At 42.8% G+C, this 18,951-nt stretch overlaps 2 protein-coding genes across 5 annotated transcripts; one reads left to right on the top strand and one right to left on the bottom strand.

The window, feature by feature from the left end:
* The first annotated feature begins 1,239 nt into the window (after positions 1–1,239).
* On the top strand, positions 1,240–9,108 carry ROPN1L (rhophilin associated tail protein 1 like). 2 transcript variants are annotated; one of them, XM_058817387.1, is made up of 7 exons: positions 1,240–1,283; positions 2,198–2,347; positions 4,131–4,254; positions 4,426–4,587; positions 7,020–7,195; positions 7,646–7,741; positions 9,048–9,108. In XM_058817387.1, exons 2-6 carry the CDS (start codon positions 2,217–2,219, stop codon positions 7,707–7,709), a joined length of 657 nt encoding a protein of 218 aa, XP_058673370.1. In that variant the 5' UTR covers positions 1,240–1,283; positions 2,198–2,216; the 3' UTR covers positions 7,710–7,741; positions 9,048–9,108. The 2 variants fall into 2 exon arrangements, with proteins under 2 accessions (XP_058673370.1, XP_058673363.1); XM_058817380.1 differs by lacking the exon at positions 9,048–9,108 and adding an exon at positions 8,375–8,631.
* A 77-nt stretch (positions 9,109–9,185) lies between these two features.
* Positions 9,186–17,199, bottom strand: SNRNP48 (small nuclear ribonucleoprotein U11/U12 subunit 48). Of its 3 annotated transcripts, none has more exons than XM_058815291.1 (9): positions 17,083–17,199; positions 16,891–17,004; positions 16,720–16,780; positions 15,972–16,046; positions 13,439–13,627; positions 12,371–12,492; positions 11,833–11,948; positions 10,482–10,657; positions 9,186–9,586 (listed from the first exon to the last, which is right to left on the bottom strand). In XM_058815291.1, the coding sequence occupies exons 1-9, from the start codon at positions 17,140–17,142 to the stop codon at positions 9,297–9,299; spliced, it is 1,203 nt and encodes a 400-aa protein (XP_058671274.1). In that variant the 5' UTR covers positions 17,143–17,199; the 3' UTR covers positions 9,186–9,296. The 3 variants fall into 3 exon arrangements, with proteins under 3 accessions (XP_058671274.1, XP_058671284.1, XP_058671292.1); XM_058815301.1 differs by having other exon boundaries at positions 9,313–9,586; positions 10,482–10,646; XM_058815309.1 differs by having other exon boundaries at positions 9,313–9,586; positions 10,482–10,643.
* Positions 17,200–18,951: the final 1,752 nt, after the last annotated feature.

The raw sequence follows: 18,951 nt of genomic DNA, 5'->3' as shown, positions 1-18,951 counted from the left end.
CAGCCTACTGCGACCCACTCTGCAGGCTGCGTCTGTGACTGTACGAAAGTAAAGTTCGTAACTTTACATTCAATCTCCTCATCCATGGTTTGGGCCTTTTCCAAAGTTTGTACAAAGAGCAGGTGCCGCTGTTGCCCTTTAAAGCTCGCCGCCATGAAGTTTTGCCCCGCCCCGGCCGGTCCCTGCGCGTTGCCGGGGCAGCGGGGCCGCGGAGGAGGGCAGGTGAGGGGCTGTGTCCGGGCCTTCCCCGAGCCTCGGGCCGGCCTCCGCGGGGGTGTCCGGGGCTCTGGGGCCGTGGGCGGCCCTGGGGCTCCCTCCGGCCTGTGAGGGGCCGCTGCCCGCCGGCGGTGCCTGCCCGCAGCTCGGGGCCGACGGGCCGCGGGCAGCCGGGGCTGGGCCGGTCCCATCTGCGTGCGGACACGCCTTGGCCTTGTTTCCTGAACCTGGGAACCTGGGGCTGGCTTGGGTTCGCGGAAGGAAAAAAGTAGAAAATTAGAGCTAACTAGAGGGAAGTGAAAGTAGTGAGCTGATCTTTGTCTGTAGCGGGAGTAACCCATGGTGAAGGGGTGCAGAGGCTGCCTGACCTAGCTGTGCTTTTCTTTGACCATTAGGTGTGTATATATGTGCAGGAGGTTCCCTCTGGACAGCAAGAAACCTTCTTTCCCTGTGAGGGAGACCAGGCACTGGCACAGGTTGCCCAGGGGAGTGTGGAGTCTCCATCCTTGGAGATTCTTGGAACACACCTGGACATGGATCTTTGGCATCCTGCTCGTAGGTTGTGCAGGGGTTCAGACCAGGTGACCTCCAAGAAGTCTCTGGCCACTTCTGCCCTTCTTAATGGCTTACTGTAGAAAAGCAGCTCTTGCAATACATTTTTTTTTTATTATTTTAATTTTAATTCTTTTATTTGATTACTTCCCAAGGGTACATGCATACCCAGCTGTTTTCCTTCCTCAGAGTTCTTCTGTTATCCTGAAATCCTCCGCTTTTTTGCCTTCAGCTTCTGTTCCTTGGCTAGAGCTGTGTTTTTGAATCATTACTGAAAGTGTGTGACCAATGTGGTAATTAAATGTGCACTTTGAAGTCTGTTTCTGATGCAAATTGCCTGCATTGGAGTGATGAAGATGCTGTACCCTGTCTGCATTTCTCCATAAATAAAGCTCTAAGTATGGCTTGATCCTCAAAGGAGCCTTGAGCCACAGCAGTTCCATTGCTCTATCTCTGACTTTTAATTTTTTTCTTTTCCGCTACAGGAAAATTAGTGTGAGAAAGCCACCTGCCAGGTACTCTTATCTTTAAAAGGTCCAAAGGGATAGAGGATTCTGTTACATGATTCCTGATTACTTTCTTAATGCTGTTGCTTTTACTGCTCCTCCTTTCTGCAAACAACTAACCATCTTAGGTTCTTGTTGCTAAATCAAATTAAGCATGCCATAGTTTGTCCTGGAAATGATGAGAAGAGTTTCCACCAAATGTGCTCCATTGCTATGGGACAAGAACCATACAATAGCCTATCTCTGTCCCTTCTTTTGGACCCTGGGGAACAGGATTCCTTGCAACAAATGATTTAAATCCTGAATGAGACAGACACACCTGTAGAGCTGTATGAGCCAAGTGGGATATGTGCTTGCAGCGCACGTGAATGTTTTGTTTGTCACTGTAATTGTTTGAAGTAAAGTCTGTCATGAGCACAAATTAGTAACTTTTTGCCACAGCATTTTTGAATACATAAACACAGTACAGACTTGCTCATCTGCGTATTCTGGTATCTGTACAAAAATGCCAAGATTTTCCTTGGCATGCAGTAGTGACTTGTCAATGTAGATACCTTTCATGTTGGCATGTGTGGTGTGACTTGTCTCAACTGCCCATTTTACAAATTTTCTTTGTGGTAGGTTTGAGGAGAAAAATCAGTTTAAAACTATCTGAAGTCACCCGTTAAAGCAGTAGTTGTCACCCATCTGTGATTGGTGCCCAAGCTGATGCGCTGTACTTGGTGTAGCCATAAAGTTTTTTAGAGCCTAGAGCCACACAGGGCTTTGTCTATTTACCCTTTGAAGTCTGTCAGCACCCCAGAAACCCTAGCTGTCAAGTAGGACAGGAGAAAATCTGGGGACAGGCACTATTCACTCCCATGTGCACACACAGCTTTTCATTCACTTTCTGCATCTGTGAACTGCTGTTTTATTTCTTTCAGGTCCTTGTGACTGGACACCATGCCTCTTCCAGAAACCATGTTCTGTGCTCAGCAGATCAAAATCCCCCCGGAGCTACCCGATATTCTGAAGCAATTTACTAAAGCTGCTATCAGGACTCAGCCTTTTGATGTTTTGCAGTGGGCAGCTGCGTAAGTATGGTGTTCACCTAACAACAGAGAGCTCTACATATGGACCCTCAAAACCTCACTCTCCTCTTTATTGTATAGTGGACACAGCTTTGAATATTGCATCAGCATATACATTGCATATACACTTCTGTGTACTAATGCAGCATGTAAGCCTTTAAAAATTTTTATTTATTTTATTTCTTTTCTGTTTCCTTGAGGTTTAGGGCTGGCTTACTTCTGAAATAACTGGATTTCCATACAGAAAAATGCACCTTAATTTAATTTTTGTTATTAGTTCTTCTATCTGAAAGACCAACTCTTTTTCCTTTTGGTTTGGTTTGGTTTTTCTTTTCTCATCTGAGATTCAGTTCTTGGAATTTAAAGGAAAAAATAGACATTAGCTTTCTAATTCTTAAGCCTGGTTAGGTTTCTCTTCTTTCTTTCTTTCTGGGAAAAGTACCTGAAAAATTGCACCTTTAGAGCGATAATCGGCATAATAAATCTCTTTCTATAAAGTTGATTTAGATGTTTAAATGTTTCTCCTTTAACAGTTTGTTTCTTTTACCTCAACTGCTCACTATAATTTTTTCCTGCCCTATGGTTTGTGTGGGCAAGCTCTTGCAAGGTATCTGTGAGATGTTCTCAGCTGGGGGGATTGGAAAACATCTGTACCGTGTGAGGGAGGGGAGGTTGTTAACACAGCCAGGCTGGAGTCCGGCTTGTCTGTTAGAAAGAAAATAATCTGAAGCTGAATTGTTACCGCTGCAGTGTTGGACAAAGCCAGCAGGACCACCTTGAAATGGTGTGGCGTTTCTTAGGAATGTGATGGAGGTGAGGTGCGGCTGCCTGTGTAGCTGGAGCCTGCTGGGGCTGCGGGAGCAGGGGCAGCCCCGAGCTCTGCCTGAGCACTGCAGCAGCGCGGCTGCTGTGATCCTCATGCTGCTCCCGTCGCAGCCCCTCTCTCTGGAGCATGCTCCCGACCTGGCAGAGCAAGATCCGTCCCTGGGAGCCATGCAATGCAGAGCAAAGCTGTGGCTTCGCACGTGCTGCTGCTGCTGCTGTAGTGCTGGTGCCTGTGAATCATCAGATGAGGAACTGGATCTGGCTGAAAAATAGCCCGGGTGTTATCTGTGCATGCATACTGTGCATCTGTTTCTGTAGTCACACTAATTCAGTTCTGGAGTGCTGCCTGCTGTATTTTAGCAGGTGTTTGCACAGCATGGGATAGCCTGGACATGGACAGGGATGACCAAGGCAGATGAGGCAGAACAGGTGGAGAAACTTGTTAATTAGATGCACCTGAATAAAAACTGAGTTTTCCTTGCATAATTCAGTTTGCTGGCCAGTTAAGGCAGAGGCAGTTCTTAAGGTTGACAGCCTTATAATTAAAAGGATGTGCATCCAATGCCCTTTATGCTCTACTCTTAAATTTTACTTTAGAGTGAACAGAAATGCTGAGTGGCAATGTGAATATACAGATGTAAATTTTGGGTAGTGCATGAGGGGAGTGTTAAACAGATAGGTCCTCAGGTTCATCAACCAAAAGAACTGAATATAGCATGCACAAAATAAGTTAAATGCCTTAAGAATTATTAGAGTGTCATGAAAAGGGGCAAGTAAAGTCTAAAGATTGTGGGTTTTGGGCACAGGAATATGGGAGTTGTGCATGTAGACAACTTACCCGGTGCTGCTGCTCCTGTGGGCGAGCCTGCAGACTCTTACACTGAACTGTAAGAGAATTTACTTCTGTGCAGTTTGTAATGGCCATGGGCATTAAGGTGTGTTGCTCTTTCCATTCATTTAGGTATTTTTCAGCCTTATCTAAAGGTGAACCCCTTCCTGTGAAGGAGAGGCTCGAAATGCCATTAGCAACAGAGAAAAAAGATGCTGGTTTGACCCCAGGACTCCTTAAGGTCTTGCACAAACAGGTACAAGCTGTTCTTTATCAAATGCACAATGCTATTGAGGAATGCTGATGTGTTGGGGATGGCTGGGGAGAGAGACTGTCAAGTATTTGAAGTATTTTGGGGAGACACTGTGTTCTTAAATTTGTTCTGGTTTTTGGAGTTCTTATAGTGGTACCATGATTTTGTTCAAAGCTCTCTTCCAAAGGCATGGTGGCCATTGCAGAACTGAGGGAAAAATGGAAGCATTTGGGCTTGCCAGAGGAGCAGCTGGAAGCTATCCTGCAGTTGGACAGTTTTGGCGAGGAGGTGGAATGGATGAAGTTTCTGGCACTTGGGTGCAGCGTGCTTGGTGGGGTACGTTCACAGCAGCAGCCCTCATATCCAAACACAAGGGGTTGCCTAGGATCCATATGCAAGATAGACCATAGAACAATTAGTGCAGAGGGATTTGGGGAATGGTGATTGCTTTTGCAGCAGCTGGTAAAGTGGCTTGAGTGTTTACTTCCCTTGTGAATCAGATTTTGGTCTGGGGAACTTAACCAGAAGGATGGCTAAGTCCTCAGTGGAAGAGCAAGTGTGTCTGCCGGGTGCTTGTCCTGTGTGAGAGAGGATGATGCAGGAATGATGCTGATGGCATCAGTGTAAATGTCCATGAAGGAGAACTGAAGGGAGAAATTAAAGAAACAATTTTTAATTGATTGTGTAACCAATTAAATTTTCTCAGCAGCATTTAATGTTACTACAGCTTCACTTAGTTCTTTTAATGTCAGTAATAAAATCTCAGCAGAGCATTTCAACAGAATGAAAGATTATAAAATGCATTAAGCTGATGTTCTTATAAAGTATAATATTTCTAATGATTTCTACAGTAGGGAAGAAGAGGTACTAAAAAGAAAATATATGTGAAATAATTTTTTGTGAATGTTGCAATATCTGGAAGGCCTGAATGTTAGCCTGGCCTGGCAGTGCAACTGTGCAATTGTCTGTCTGTGTGTCTATCCATCTGTCTTTCCATCTGTCTGTCTTTATTTCAAATTCGCATTTCTTGATTCTAGTCTTCCTCCCAAAATGATCTTGTCATTCAGGCTCTTCTCTTAATTTAAAAATAGTAACAGCAACATTACTTATCTAAAAGACAACAACCCCTCTCTCCTGCAAAAAAACCCCAAATAAACCAAAACTAAAAATGGAGTCACAAGAACATCATTCTGATGGAGCTAGACAGACTAAATTTCACCATCTCACCATCCTTTTGGATAGTAAGTGAACGGTTTGATTTCAGTACTACATAATGAAACCTAGATCTCAGTTTCCTGAACCAGAGAGAAAGACATACATGAGAAATTTACATTCATTTCCTGGAGCTGTAAATTGTGTTCACAGTCAGACAGGGTCATGGTTGAGATACAAGAGTAGACAAATACAAACTTCTTAAGAGCACCAGTCTGAAGTATCCTTTTTGTAAAGCATCAATACATTTTTACAAAAGCCTTTACAAAAGGAGAAATGACCACACAGGTAGCCTGTTAAATTGTCTTTCAAAGTTGGCAAAATGGATGTGAATAACTTTGCTGTGTTGTGAGAGAGACCGTGGCAGTTTGGGGTGGCAGGACCAGAAAGGACAGTAGAGCGGCAGCCAAATGCAAAATGTAGAGTTGGCCATCATAGGGTCAGCTGCTTCTCTTTTCCCTGAAAATCTTCCAGGGGAGAAGATACAGTAAAACTGGTAAGGGATTATACGATGACACTTCTTTGGCCTGTGTTCTAGATCTTAAACAGATATTTTATTTATTTTAAGTATTGCTATTCTACTGTTAGGAAATACTTTCTTTTTACATAGATGTCGCTTGCTTGTTAATGAAAATGTAAGAGTAAATTTTGAAAAAGTTGCAGTGAAAAATATTAAGACTTAGGTGGAAGAAAGCCTGTGTGGGTTTGGTTTTGTGCTTTTATATTTTGGATATATATGGTGCATATTTGGTGCATGGTGGTTTTACTTGTTTGTTTCTTCAATGGCATCCAATCAGTCTTTGAATGAAACTCAATGCTGAAATTTTCAACACTTTTCCCAATATAGCTCAGCATGCATAGGGCACTGGATTGTCAACACCATATTAAAGGAAGTATTTTTTCAAAGTATATTTTGAACTAATGATTTGAAGCATGTTTTGTAAAGGTAACTTGGATGTTATTGACCTTTGACTAAACTGAAATATTCTTTAAATGCCTTTGCCTCAGTGCTTTTTCTACTATTGATTAAAATGGAACTTGCATAGAGATAGGGGAAACAGTAAATATCAGCCAAAATATAATCTAAAAATGATGTAATATAATATCATAATAAAATTACCAAACCTGTATTTATTTTCTGGGGGTTGTAAACTTATCTATATTAACTGCTGCTGAGAATTCATTTGGAGCCATTGAGGTAGTAAACACACACAAAAAGATCTTTTACTAGATACAGTGATGTTGGAGCTTTTACCGTAGCAGAACAGAGCAATTCGGCCCTAATGGAGAGAGAGCTCAGATTACCCTATGCAATCTTTAACCATCACAAGATTCTGGTATTTTTTACTCCTGCCTCTACTAGAAATACATTATTGTTTCCATCCTTGGGCCTGCACTAGACAGTAAATTTGGGGTTTAAAGCTAGGCAATGATGATAACGCCTCCATCTCATTTACCCTCCCTTTTAATGGCTTACAGTGTGGATTTTGCCATGATATGCAAGGATGTTCATGGCTCTGATACTTTTCCTTTCATTTCTTGCTGGAACCCTGCAGTCCTTACTGAGTTCAATGAAGCAGGCCTGTGAGATCCTAACAAGAGACCCAGAAGGTGGAGCAGCTCGAATTCCCTTCGAAACATTCTCGTTCCTTTATTTGTATTTGGCCAGTATTGATGGAGAGATATCAGAGACAGAGACTAATGCATTCCTCGAGGAAATTAAAGAAAAAGCGTAAGTAAAAAATCTGTGCAAGGAATTTTAATGTATCAGTTGCCTCTGGGTTCTCCGTAAGCCTTTAATTTCAGGTGAATAGTACATTTTCTTTTGGGCATAGCCATGATGACCAAGATTGTATCAAAAATATACAGAGTTATTTTTTGTCAACTTCAGCATTTACACTGTTAAAAGATAAATTGTTATTTATCTATCTTTCTGTGAAATATTGAAGTCTTTGCAGGGTGGTATAATTTTCCCTATAGGAAGCTATTATATACAGGCTTGTAACATCTGCATAGTCCCGCTTCTGGAACCAGCAGCATTTTCTGGGCTGTTTTTTTGATTTAACAGATCATAAATCCCCTTTTTATTGCATTTCATATAGGCCTAAATTGTATCTTTACCAACACACTAGATTTACGATGTGAAAGTGCCATTTAAAAATTTTGGTTTATTCCTTTCCAGGGACAAACACTCTGGCATGGTGCTGATCAGACACTTCCTGCCATACTCCTTCATATTTTATTGATCAACCTTACCAACCCTACTCTTCAGCATGAGGTGAGAAGAAAAATAAAAGAAGGAATAAATAAGTTCAAGAAAGTAATTTGTGTTCAAAGTACCATAATTTGCACATTTCAGAACAACATGATCCTCTTCTCTAGCATTTCCTTTTCTTTGTCATGCTTTTGAGATGGCCCTTCAGGGGATGTTGATTGAATAATACATGGTTATATTGTTCTCCAGCCTCTCAGATACTGATGGCCACCCCTAGGGAGTAACCCCTTCACTCATCTGCTGATACTGAATTGAGCAAAAGTTGTTTTGTTACCGAGCTTCCTACCTACACTTGATAGCTGATTAAGTAAAACATGGAATTGAGTTAAGCCAGGGCAGATGTAACTGGAGCATTTCTCATTATGCTTCTGGTAGCTCTCACTTCATTTTGACTCTGGTACAAATACAGCTTGTCTGCCAGGACATGCTCTATTTAAACTGTTTTACCAGGCCCTACTGAAAGAACTTAATGAGAACTGTGGCTGAGCTGGTAGACAAAACCAATGCAAGGACTGCAGTGGTTCCATATTGTTTTCCCTCTAATTAGAAGCCTTTTAGATCTTAAATACTCTTTTTCATTTTTGGATAAACTTGTCTAAATAAGGATGTTTTAAAATATATTTTTTTTTCTGACAGGTAAAGCTACTGCATTTATCACACAGGTGAGGAATACCTTACACAGAGTTGTTTGGTTAAACTGCTGTAACAGGTATAGAAGTCTAAATCCATCAAAACTAGACCAAATATTTACTGACAGATAGTCACACTTAATTGCAGAAACAACTGAGATATGAAAGAGGATACTAGAGGCTACAGTAAAACTGGAAAGATTCCCTTTGACTGAGAAGGCCACAACCAGGAGCAACATGAAGTGCCCTTTCTTGGCACATTGAATAAACAGAAGTATTTTAGGAAAGATGGATCTTGTTCTCTTGTGGTTGTTTACTTTGTTGAGGCAAGAAGCTTGGCTGATGGTGACTGACCTTGCTGAAGTAATTGTGTGAGGAATTAACAGAACAGTACATCCTTAATATCTACCTGCATGTTTAAAGTCTGTTTCAGCAACCTCTATCACAAACACATGTATGTTAGTTCACAGTGTGGGAAGTCTTCCTAGTTAGTGCTGGAAGGAAATGCACCCACTGTTTGAATATGGTACTCAGCAATACTCAAGTGTCCTTGGTACCTCCCCCCAGCTTCTGTGGAGAGCTACATTCTCATCACCTTTGCCAGATTATATTGTTCTGAATTTTCTTTGTGCATGAGCTTGGGAACACTAACTTTTGTGTTATTGTCCATTTAACACCAGCTGCAGTTGAAGATGTTTTATCCTGTTGGAGAACTCTGAAATCTACCCTCTGACAGATGCTGTAAGTAGGCAATGTCACCTAGAGGTAACAGTGTCAGGTAGGAGAGGGAGCTCTCTTCATGCCTTCCCTGTTTGTAACTGATCTGGACTCCAGGGATTAGCGCTGTTCTATATCCACTACTTACAGGCCAGGAAGGCTAGTAAGTACAGCCTCTCATAAATTTTATTCTTCAGCCTAGTCAGAATAACTCAAATACATGACAGATCAATATAATTTATTAACAGATGTATAAATGTTACAGATTTACACATTATCTGAAATACACTGCTTCCATCCTGACAAACTGTAGCACTTTTTCGTCTCCAAGCAGCACAGGTGTGATGCAACACCAATATTATGTGCATACCTTTACTGTCTTGGGCAAAACAGTAGTAACAATAGTTCTTGTGGAAGTTATGTTTTGAACAGCTGACAAACAAAATCATCAGGTTGTTGTTCCTACTTTCTTCTTTTATGGTTGTAATACTTGTCTTCATCCCTGAAACAAAAACATAAACATTGTGTGGGGCTGTTAGGCTCAGCATGAAAGTCTGAAGAGAAAAAAAACTTGGAAAATGGAAAGCTCTAATTAAATGTAGTCCTCTAAGGAGAGAAAGTAAACTGCTCTTAGACAGTTTATTTTCCATGCTGCTTTAATCAAGCCTTGTCATGCAGTGCCAGAGTGGCAATTAGTTTAGGATGAATGGCATCACAGTGTAATGAAGCCAGCTTTGAGACAAGCCATCATTGCCATCCCTGCAGTTATGTAATGCATTTACCCACACACAAGGGGCAAGGCAGCATTTCTTCTGCACAACAGTCCCTATCATGTCTGCTCAAACACAGGTCCCACACACCTGTGCTCCTGCAGATGTAAATATCAACTTTGTTGATGGTATTACAAGCTGTGGCCTAGATTTATTTTCTTTTGCTAAATTGTATATCCAGATGTACCAAAGAGCAATAGCATTGTTTTGAAGCATCTAATGTGGAAAGGTTAATAATACTATTTATTAAGGTCTAGAGCCAACTAGAGCAGAAATCATCATTAGACATGACAGGCACTTAGTTGTGGATGAGAAACATGCTGTCCCTTTAACCATACTGATCAAGGAGAAAAATCAACAGCCTGTTACAGTACTGTTGCAACCCTGCAAGCATGCTACAGAAAGTGCCACCTGTCAGATGTGCCAGTAAATTCTGAAGTCTGGATCACAGTTTGTGATCTCACAGTATGTTGTTTAATATTAGTAGCCTCATACCACTGACTTGTCATACTGCACATGAGGCTGGCCTAGCTTTTTAACTGGATGAGACATTCTCAACCTCTGCATGAAGTTCTCATAGAAAACAGCTACAGCTGCCTGATTGAGAAGTAGAGGTGTTCTGCTCACCTCTCTCTTTTTCTCCGAGAGTCTCTGTCTTTGCCTCTCTCGCGACTCCTCCTCCGTTTACTGGGACTCCTGCTGGTGTCTCTCCTGTGTCTCGTGCACTCCGTGTCCTTGCTGCTTCCCCCTGACTGCCGCGAGTCCGCCGAAGCTGACCGCCTGTCCTCCCTTCTGAAAGTAAACTTAAGTGACTTTCATCAATAAAAACAGTTTCACAGTCACTGCTTCCAGTACCAGTTTTGTAATATAGTGACATACTACTGATGTAAGACAGAAGACATATCTTTTACAAAGCCTTTCTCTCTAAGAAATGCAATACCTCCCAAAAGAGGCCCAATGTCCACGTGCATATCTCAGCACTCTAACCCAGTTATTTCCTATGAGCACTGCTCCTTAACACCTCTGCTTGTCAAACAGGAGACAGTAGAAGGGGTTCACTCTGTTTTGCTTCAAATCTTTTAACTCTTCAAGCACCTGCCTTAAGCTGCAACCTACAGCTGGAGAACCTAAGTCGTGATCTGACAGAATCACAGAATTGTTAGGGTTGGAAGGGACCTCTGGAGATCTTCTAATCCACTCCCCTTGCCAAGGCAGGGTCACCTAGAGCAGGTTACACAGGAACCTGTTCAGGTGGGTTTTGAATTTCTCTAGACAGGGAGACTCCAGGATCTCCCTGGGCAGACTGTTCCAGTGCTCTGCCACCCATTCATCTTCATTTTAATGCTGTCACTTTCTAGTGTATTCCAAAAACATTCTCCTCTCAAAGACCTGAAGAGGCACAAATAAGCAATCACTAGGTCATGACTCCATGTTTACTTCAGTGACAAACATGTGGAAGGGTGTGCAGTGCTGCTTGACACAGCAGAAATATGTATAGCTACAACACCATCCCATTTAGCACAGCAGCATTTGCAGGGATAAGAACTGTAAAGCCTCCCCATATTTACTATGTTATGGAAACTTTTACTCTGAGGTGTAATATATCTAGCACATGTCATGTGGTAGGGAAGGGTAAGAAATTGTGTACTTGTATTTCCAAGTGTCCTTCTGTGCCCAGCTACAAGATATATACACATTTGGGCACAGAGGGAGCACTATTCATCCCCCAGCTCCACCAGAAACTCACTGTTCAGCTGAATTACGTGCAACTAACCTACTTACCTCTGAAAGAAAGATACTTATTAATTTTTCTCCATCCTCCATGCAGGCAGAGTTTCTCAAGCAAGACTTAATAGAATTAGTATAAAATAAACCGTGCATATGACTCAAATAATGTTGATATGTGCTATTAGAAGAAGGTGGTAAGATAAAATTACAATCTGCTTCGTGCCTGAAGAAGCTGTCAGCTGTGGCATACCTTCCTGAAGACTTTGACTTCCCTCCTTCACATATCTCTGAATTATCCAACCTATTCTCCTCCTGCCACTGATTGCTGAGTTCTTCCATATGCACACCAATCACATCCCGAATCACCTGCAGATTAAGATATATTAAAAACAAACATCTCATGGTAGTGCCTGAACTAGCACTAAACAAACTGTAAACATCTCAAAAAAAAACCTAACCTCACAAAAATCTCCCCCAAACCCTGTACATCAGATGTTTGAATAGAAAGTCTTATTTGCAGAAAAATGTTTCAGCATACATTTAAATAGCACCATTTTATGATAGTGAGCTATATCTTGCTGGCATTTTCGCATTCAAACTTTAGCAGTTAGGAATGTTCATTATTTGTAACTTGCTGCAACAAACCAAAAACATTCCTCTACAGTTTGCAACAATAACAAAGCAGAATACAAGAAGCAGAGAAAGACCCATTATTTGTCTTTGAAAGCATATGTACGCTGATATATAATAAACACTTTTGTGCAAAAAAGCTTTTTTTCCCATCTCACCTCAGTGTAGGACTTCTTTGTTATGTGAACATTCTTAGCTCTGTATGACTGCCGCCGCCTTTTGTAATCTCGCATTTCAGCCAGAATTTCAAGATGGGACTTTGGACCTTTCTGACTATCATCTAGCAAAAAATTGGGAGTAAAACAAATGGTCATTAGCAGGATGTTAGCACCTGCAGGTGTGCAGGCCTCGTACGTTCAGAAACATAAAATAATTGTGCTCTTTCTCAAGTTCCTCCTGTACTTAGTAACTATGGTGAATTTATCTCAAGCTTCCTCCTCCAACCTTCTTGCTGGCTGCTTACACACAAGTAAAAAGCCACCAAGCAAATGCTGTTATGTGATCTCGGTCTCCAAACTGTGATCCACACCAATATATAGGCTTGTGATTTGGTCAAATGCCTTCTAAATACAAATAATGTTTTCAAAGCCAGTATTACGCTAAGACACAGAATGAGAAAGCCAGATTCTGTAAAAAAGTTACCTGCATAGATGCCAAGCACTGTCACACCTCCTAGGCACAGCAGGGCCTGCAGGGTGACACAGATGCTTTTGCTGCACTTGGAAGTTACAAACTGGCATGACTCAACGGGGATGAGAGGTTCCAGAACAACACCAAAGTATGTTTGCTCAAGAGCTCCACCTGGATGACTCCCAACCTCTCCTGTTCAGCTTTTACTGTTAAGCAATCTTTAATCTCATCACGTCTTACAGCAAATAACTGTTCCAGGCTGCACAGCACAGTGGCAACATTAGGCAACCTGGAGACAGCTGCAGCAAAGACAGAAGATCCATCCACTGAGATACCCATAATACATGTGCAAAGGGCAGAGCACTTTTCCAAGAAGGTAAACATCATAAAGGACAACAAACTAGCATTTCGTGATCCCAGATCTTTGTTGTAGCTCTTAAGAACAGTATGCTCTCCTCCACAAAAAAAAAAAAAAAAAAAAAAAAAAAAAACGAAAAAACCCACAATCAATTCTGTTTGGCTACCAACAAAACTCATGTAACTGGACAAAGTGAAAGTTCTGAGCCATAAATTCAACAACAGATCATTCTTCAAACCTTGGGTGATTTTTGCTGCTAAATCCACAAAGAGATCACTGTCATTTTCCGTAATCTGGGATCTGGACCTCTGTTTCTTTGTCTCCTCAACAACGTAATCGTAAAGGGCAAGGCGGTCAGCTTGGGTCAGGTCACAGGTGAAACGCTTGTGGTTTTGAGGAACTTCTATGGGCAGTAATGAGTAAGAACCTGGAGGTTGGACAGAGAGCTGTTACTTGTAAAGTAGCATAATTATGCAGGAAAATAGCAAGAAGCTCAACAAACAAACAATGCAGTATCTCCCAGGCTGTTTTCATCCTTCCCCTATGTATCTGTAAGAAGTTTCAACCTTCTTAATTTGAGAAGATGAAAACTGCTCAAAGATCCCTCCCAAGCCCCCCTCAGGCTGTCAAACCCCTCTTGATTGCTTACACAGATACAGTTTTCATTTGCCACAAAGAAATCATACTAGATTAGATGAAAGCAACCTCTGTAATTTCCCATGAGTTTCAGCTCTTGGCTTATGAGCTAAGTCAAGAGAGGCTGCAGCTCTATGTTGTGGGTTTATCTTATTCCTAAAACGTTACATAAAGTGCTAGCTGCACAATACCTGTTCTGCCAACAGGAATGAAAAGTTCTAGGAGACTAGATAACCAAGCACTGTGAAAATCAGTCTCACTCACACTGCCACCTTCTCTACAGAGCTTTTATAAGAGACTGACACAGGAATTTATAGCTAAAAGGACTACAAAGGAACTTTCAAAGTGCTCCAGATCAGATAACTGACTTAAAGCTATGGAAACAAGCACGCTGCCTGAACACTCTTCTTTCCCATCCCCCAGTTAAAACATATTTGCTTCCAAACAAATTAATCCATTCTCAATTCTCTGCAACAGCAGTTAAGTGATTTCCACAGAGATACAGGATGCAATCCTCTAGGACATTGCCAGCAGAACACCATTTGAGTCAAAAACTTTCAGTTTTCCTGCAACCACTGATCTGACCTCCATAATCCTGCCTCCTCCAACACAATCCCACCCATCTCCAGGCAGACAGCAGAGCCAACACATAAGAAGGATGTATGCAACAACAGCAAACCTAGAGCTTCTCCAGATTATTCAGCTCTTAATGGAAGCTGGGCAATCTTTCACATCCTGCTATCACTAAAGACACCAAAAAAGAGGAAGAGAAACCACAGTAACTCTACAAACAAACCTAAAATACGAGATTTCAGCATTACTGTACTTGGAACCTAAATCAGAACTGTTCTAACATGAACGAATAAATTTAAACACAAAAACTAGAAGTCTCTTTTTAAAATGCAGTGTTCTTCCAGTGTCTAAGAAGTCCATAAAAATGCACTGATAATTACATGCTTGTGATTTTAGAGGAATTACACAACTTGTGATTAAGACGAGTTTTTCTTTTCAACAATATACTTGCTACTATTATAAATATGGTTGGAATTGAAAAAAGAAAACCAAGAAAGAAAATCTCTTCCTTTGAGACAGTGACTCAAAAGGAAATTTACAATGAAAAAATTATTTTTCTTTTGTTTCTGTTGCCAAAGCCTTTACAAATCTCACAACATGCCAAGCTGTCACAATGAGAACCACCGATCCAGTTTTAGTGTTATCCTCAGGGAAAGGCAAGCTTGCTGGGCAGTCTGGGCAGTGAACACTGGCATCTAGTGGCTCACTGGTGCACCTTTGCAATGAACCACTCCACAAAGGGTTTATCTGCTGCTTCTCTACTTGGATGTGGTTGTGTCAAATTTATGAGTTCCCACGTCCCTTCAGAGGAAATGCACCTGCCATGCTCAAAGCACAGTGCTCATCCCAGGACTTCCCCTTTCCAAGAAACTGTCCATTAAGCCTCTATTTGCTATGCCAGAGAAACAAAGAAACCATGAAAAGCTGTCCAAGCAAGAGCTGCTGTATTTCACTGTCAGAAAAGTTTCAGTGTTACTTTTCCTTCTGCCTATATATGTTTAACAAACCAATGTCTACAGAGAGCAAGTGTTCCTTCAGGTGTTGCAGTAATTTCTCAACCATACACTAAATCTCAACAGATTCCACAGGGAGCCCTATTTTTCTGCTTGATCTAAATCTGAACCTTCAAAGACTCCATCCTAGCCTGGTCCCCTGTCTGGTCACAAAACCCAGTGAAAAATGAAATGTAAAGGAATTAGTGAGCCTGGAGCAGTGACAAAGGACAACATCACATTTGCAAATGTGCCAGCATAGTTCTTATACAACTTCTTAGTTCAGTCTTGAAACAGTCCAACATAGTAACCAGCTTGTTGCTTGGTTGATTCAGTCCTGAAGGCAGTAAGAGATATGAGCACAACAAACTCAAAGTCTCTCATCTAGTTGCCCCAAGTGTAGAACCTAATCTTGCTCCAAGACGTGCAGGGGAAGGGATATTAAAAATAAATGAAGTGAAATTCCTCACAGCAGTTCTCAGTGGAATGAAGGAAGCAGCAAGGAGGGAGACAAGGGCAGCTCTCCACAGGAGGCTGGTGAAATCACATCAGTATCTGCTTGCTCCTTACCTTCACTGTAGCCTGCACCTTCCTTCACACTTTGGGCTCTAGCCTGCTTAACAATGTGAAACTGTAGATCTTTATCTGCAGGCAGAGAAGAAAATAAAATCATAACACTTTTACATCAAGTTCTCGAGTACTTGAGTTACTCGTCATTCCTCAACCTCTATTATGACACTTACGGTATGGTACAAAACATCATAGTTTTGTTCATTTGAACTAAAAATGTAATTTTCATCTACTATGTATTTGAAATGAGGGGAGAAAATTAAGGAAAAAAATGTATTTCTGGGGTTACAAGGATACGGAAAAAGAAATGTATGTATATTGCTCTCTGTACCACTGCTTTATCTCTAAATTCTACAGACAATCTCCCCACCTTCTAAGCATTCATTTTAATACATTTTCTGCATTTGATGCAAGAGTGAGGACTGAGAACACAGGAAGAAACTCCTAAGAGGACAAAACAGATCCTCCTTGGATTTTAAGACAAAAATATAAAAGTAATACAGAGTAGAATTACACAGTGATACAAGCATAACAACGGTAAATTAAGGCAAATTTCAAATTACAATTTGAGAAAACTAACGTACTGATTGAAACAGTCAAGACTTTCAGGAGGTCTTGGGGAGTTTACAGCTACCGTGAGGACCCGGCCTCCTTAGTCCCACATCTCTGTCCTTCCCCGGGATCTCCCCACGGCCCCTCATCCCCTGCACTCCTCAGCCCAGCCGCGTGTGCCGCCGCTGCCGCTTACCCATGGCGATGCTGGGAACCTTCAGGTTTCCGTAGAAAAAGCTGGAGTCGTACATCTCGGCCTGCGGGACCAAAGGGCTCGGTCAAGGCCCGGCCCGGCGCCGCCGAGCGGCGCTGGCAGCCCAGGGCAGCAGCCCCATTGCCGAGCCCGCTTCCCGAGCCGCGCTCCCACCTCCTCCTCGGCGGAGTATCCCATCCTGCGGAGCCGGCAGGACGCCGCGTGCCTCTCCAGCGACGCGCGGGGGACACGGTGATGGACGTCGTAGGGGCACAGCACCCACTCCACCTGCGAGGGGACACGGGTGGGTCAGCCCCGGCCCGCCGGCCCCGCCGCCCTGCCCCGCGCAGCCCCCCGCCGCCTCACCGGGTCCCCGCCGAGCCACACGGCGCTGCGAGCCGCCATCGCTGCAACGGGCGCCGCCATGGCCGCGCCGCGCAGCCCCGTGACCGAGAGGGGCGGCCCCGGCACCGCCTTCGCTGAGGGCGCTCCCGCCTCCGAGGGGCGGCACCCGGTCTGCAGGGGGTGCGGAGGGGTCTGAGTCAAGCTTTGCCTTTTATTTTTTAAAATTAGTGTCCGGTAGCTGGTCAGTTACGATTAATCAGTTGCATTGTCAGCATCGGATGCTTGGTTAGTGTTAAAAATGCATATTTTATGATTGGCTTTTCGCAAGTATTAAAATGAATACTATGTGTGTTGTGTTAGAAAGTAATGCTGCATTCATTCTCTTAAGTAGTGTGTTAAATATAGTTTTAGGTTATAAAAAAATGTTAAAATAGGAACTATGCTATGTAGGATACATTTTAAAGAAAAGACTTGCAGCGAGATAGCAGCCACAGGACACCCAAATCTTTCAGAGAAAAAGAATTTATTGCCCTCTTATCAGAAGAAACAAACTTCTTCCCGCCTCGAAGGCGCTGTGAGGATTCAGAGGAAGAAGTTGGCGATGACCAGACAGAATCCTGTGTTTGAATTGAATTTATGCATCATGTATGAATATGCAACAGGCTGTTGTTTTTAAGGGTTAATCCTTTGTTAATGGGTGTCCTTTTTCGGGCTCATGCTGCCCAGAAAAAGGTACCCAGACATCCGTAACTCTTTGTCTTTATTGTCTCATATTGTCCTAACTCAAATTGTCCAAATTATTATTATTCTAATTGTATTACTATTTTTATAACTATTTTATTACTATTAAACTTTTAAAAATTTAAAAACAAGTGATTGGCGTTTTTCACAGTTAGAATTTTAGGGAGTAGGGAAGACAATCCCAAGTCGGATGGGCTGTCCGGACGAGAGGCACCAGGAGCAGAGTGAGGTGGCTGAGCAGTGATTGGGGACTGTAATCCCGGCAGTGGGCGATCCGCGACCTCCGACTCACTGGCCACTCAGAACGGACCCCAGGCTCAGATGGAGAGCAGGACGGCGCCACGGACTGATTAGCATGAGCAGCAAGAGACACAGCCAGCAGATGGGGATTGAGTAGCAATGAACACAAAAGTTACGTAATTTGCAACCAATGACTGCTAACGCCCCTGCTTGCTGAAATGTGTAAACAGCGCGAAGTTCCGGCGCTCGGCAAGGCAGCGGCGTGCGGGTCACTCCCAGCTGACTGCCTGGCGAGACAGGAGCAAGCATTGGGAATGCCGCGGTGCCTCAGGGCCGCGGGCGCCGCCTGCCGGCGGGAGGCCGCGGGAACACCCCCGCCCTGCCCCAGGGGACAGCGGGCTTCGCCTTCCCTGCACAAGCCGGGGTGCCCGCCCGCCTCATGAGGGCTCCTCGCCTGGGCCCCCAGAGCCGCCAAAGCGCTCCCGTGACCGTGACGGGGCAGGAGGAACATCAGCCCCCCTGTCGCCATCCAGGCCCTGAGGCCCGATTCTCTCTTGGAACATGTGAAAAGCGCCAAAAACGCCAATCACTTGGTTTTGTTTTTTTTTTTTTTTTTTTTTTTTTTAATTTTAAAAGTTTAATAGTAATAAAATGGTTATAAACATAGTAATACAACTAGAGTAATAATAATTTGGACAATTTGAATTAGGACAATATGAGACAATAAAGACAAAGAGTTACGGATGTCCGGGTACCTTTTTCTGGGCAGCACGAGCAAGGACACCCATTAACAAAGGATCAACCCTTAAAAACAACAGCCTGTTGCATATTCATACACCTCATACATGATGCATAAAAATTCCATTCAAATACAGGATTCTGTCTGGTCATCATCAACTTCTTCCTCTG

Source organism: Ammospiza caudacuta, chromosome 1, assembly GCF_027887145.1.
Source record: "Ammospiza caudacuta isolate bAmmCau1 chromosome 1, bAmmCau1.pri, whole genome shotgun sequence".
NCBI lineage: Eukaryota > Metazoa > Chordata > Aves > Passeriformes > Passerellidae > Ammospiza > Ammospiza caudacuta.
Note: the sequence above shows the minus strand (reverse complement) of the source record. Positions and strands in the feature narration are given on the sequence as shown.

Coding starts and splice junctions, on each gene's coding strand:
- ROPN1L (XM_058817387.1), top strand. CDS start 2,217: ATGCCTCTTCCAGAAACCATGTTCTGTGCTCAGCAGATCAAAATCCCC. Junction 4,588..7,019: donor GGTGCAGCGTGCTTGGTGGG/GTACGTTCACAG, acceptor GGAACCCTGCAG/TCCTTACTGAGTTCAATGAA. Junction 7,196..7,645: donor GAGGAAATTAAAGAAAAAGC/GTAAGTAAAAAA, acceptor ATTCCTTTCCAG/GGACAAACACTCTGGCATGG.
- SNRNP48 (XM_058815291.1), bottom strand. CDS start 17,142: ATGGCGGCGCCCGTTGCAGCGATGGCGGCTCGCAGCGCCGTGTGGCTC. Junction 13,628..15,971: donor AGGTGCAGGCTACAGTGAAG/GTAAGGAGCAAG, acceptor TCCAACCTCCAG/GTTCTTACTCATTACTGCCC. Junction 9,587..10,481: donor TCTCGGAGAAAAAGAGAGAG/GTGAGCAGAACA, acceptor TTTTTGTTTCAG/GGATGAAGACAAGTATTACA.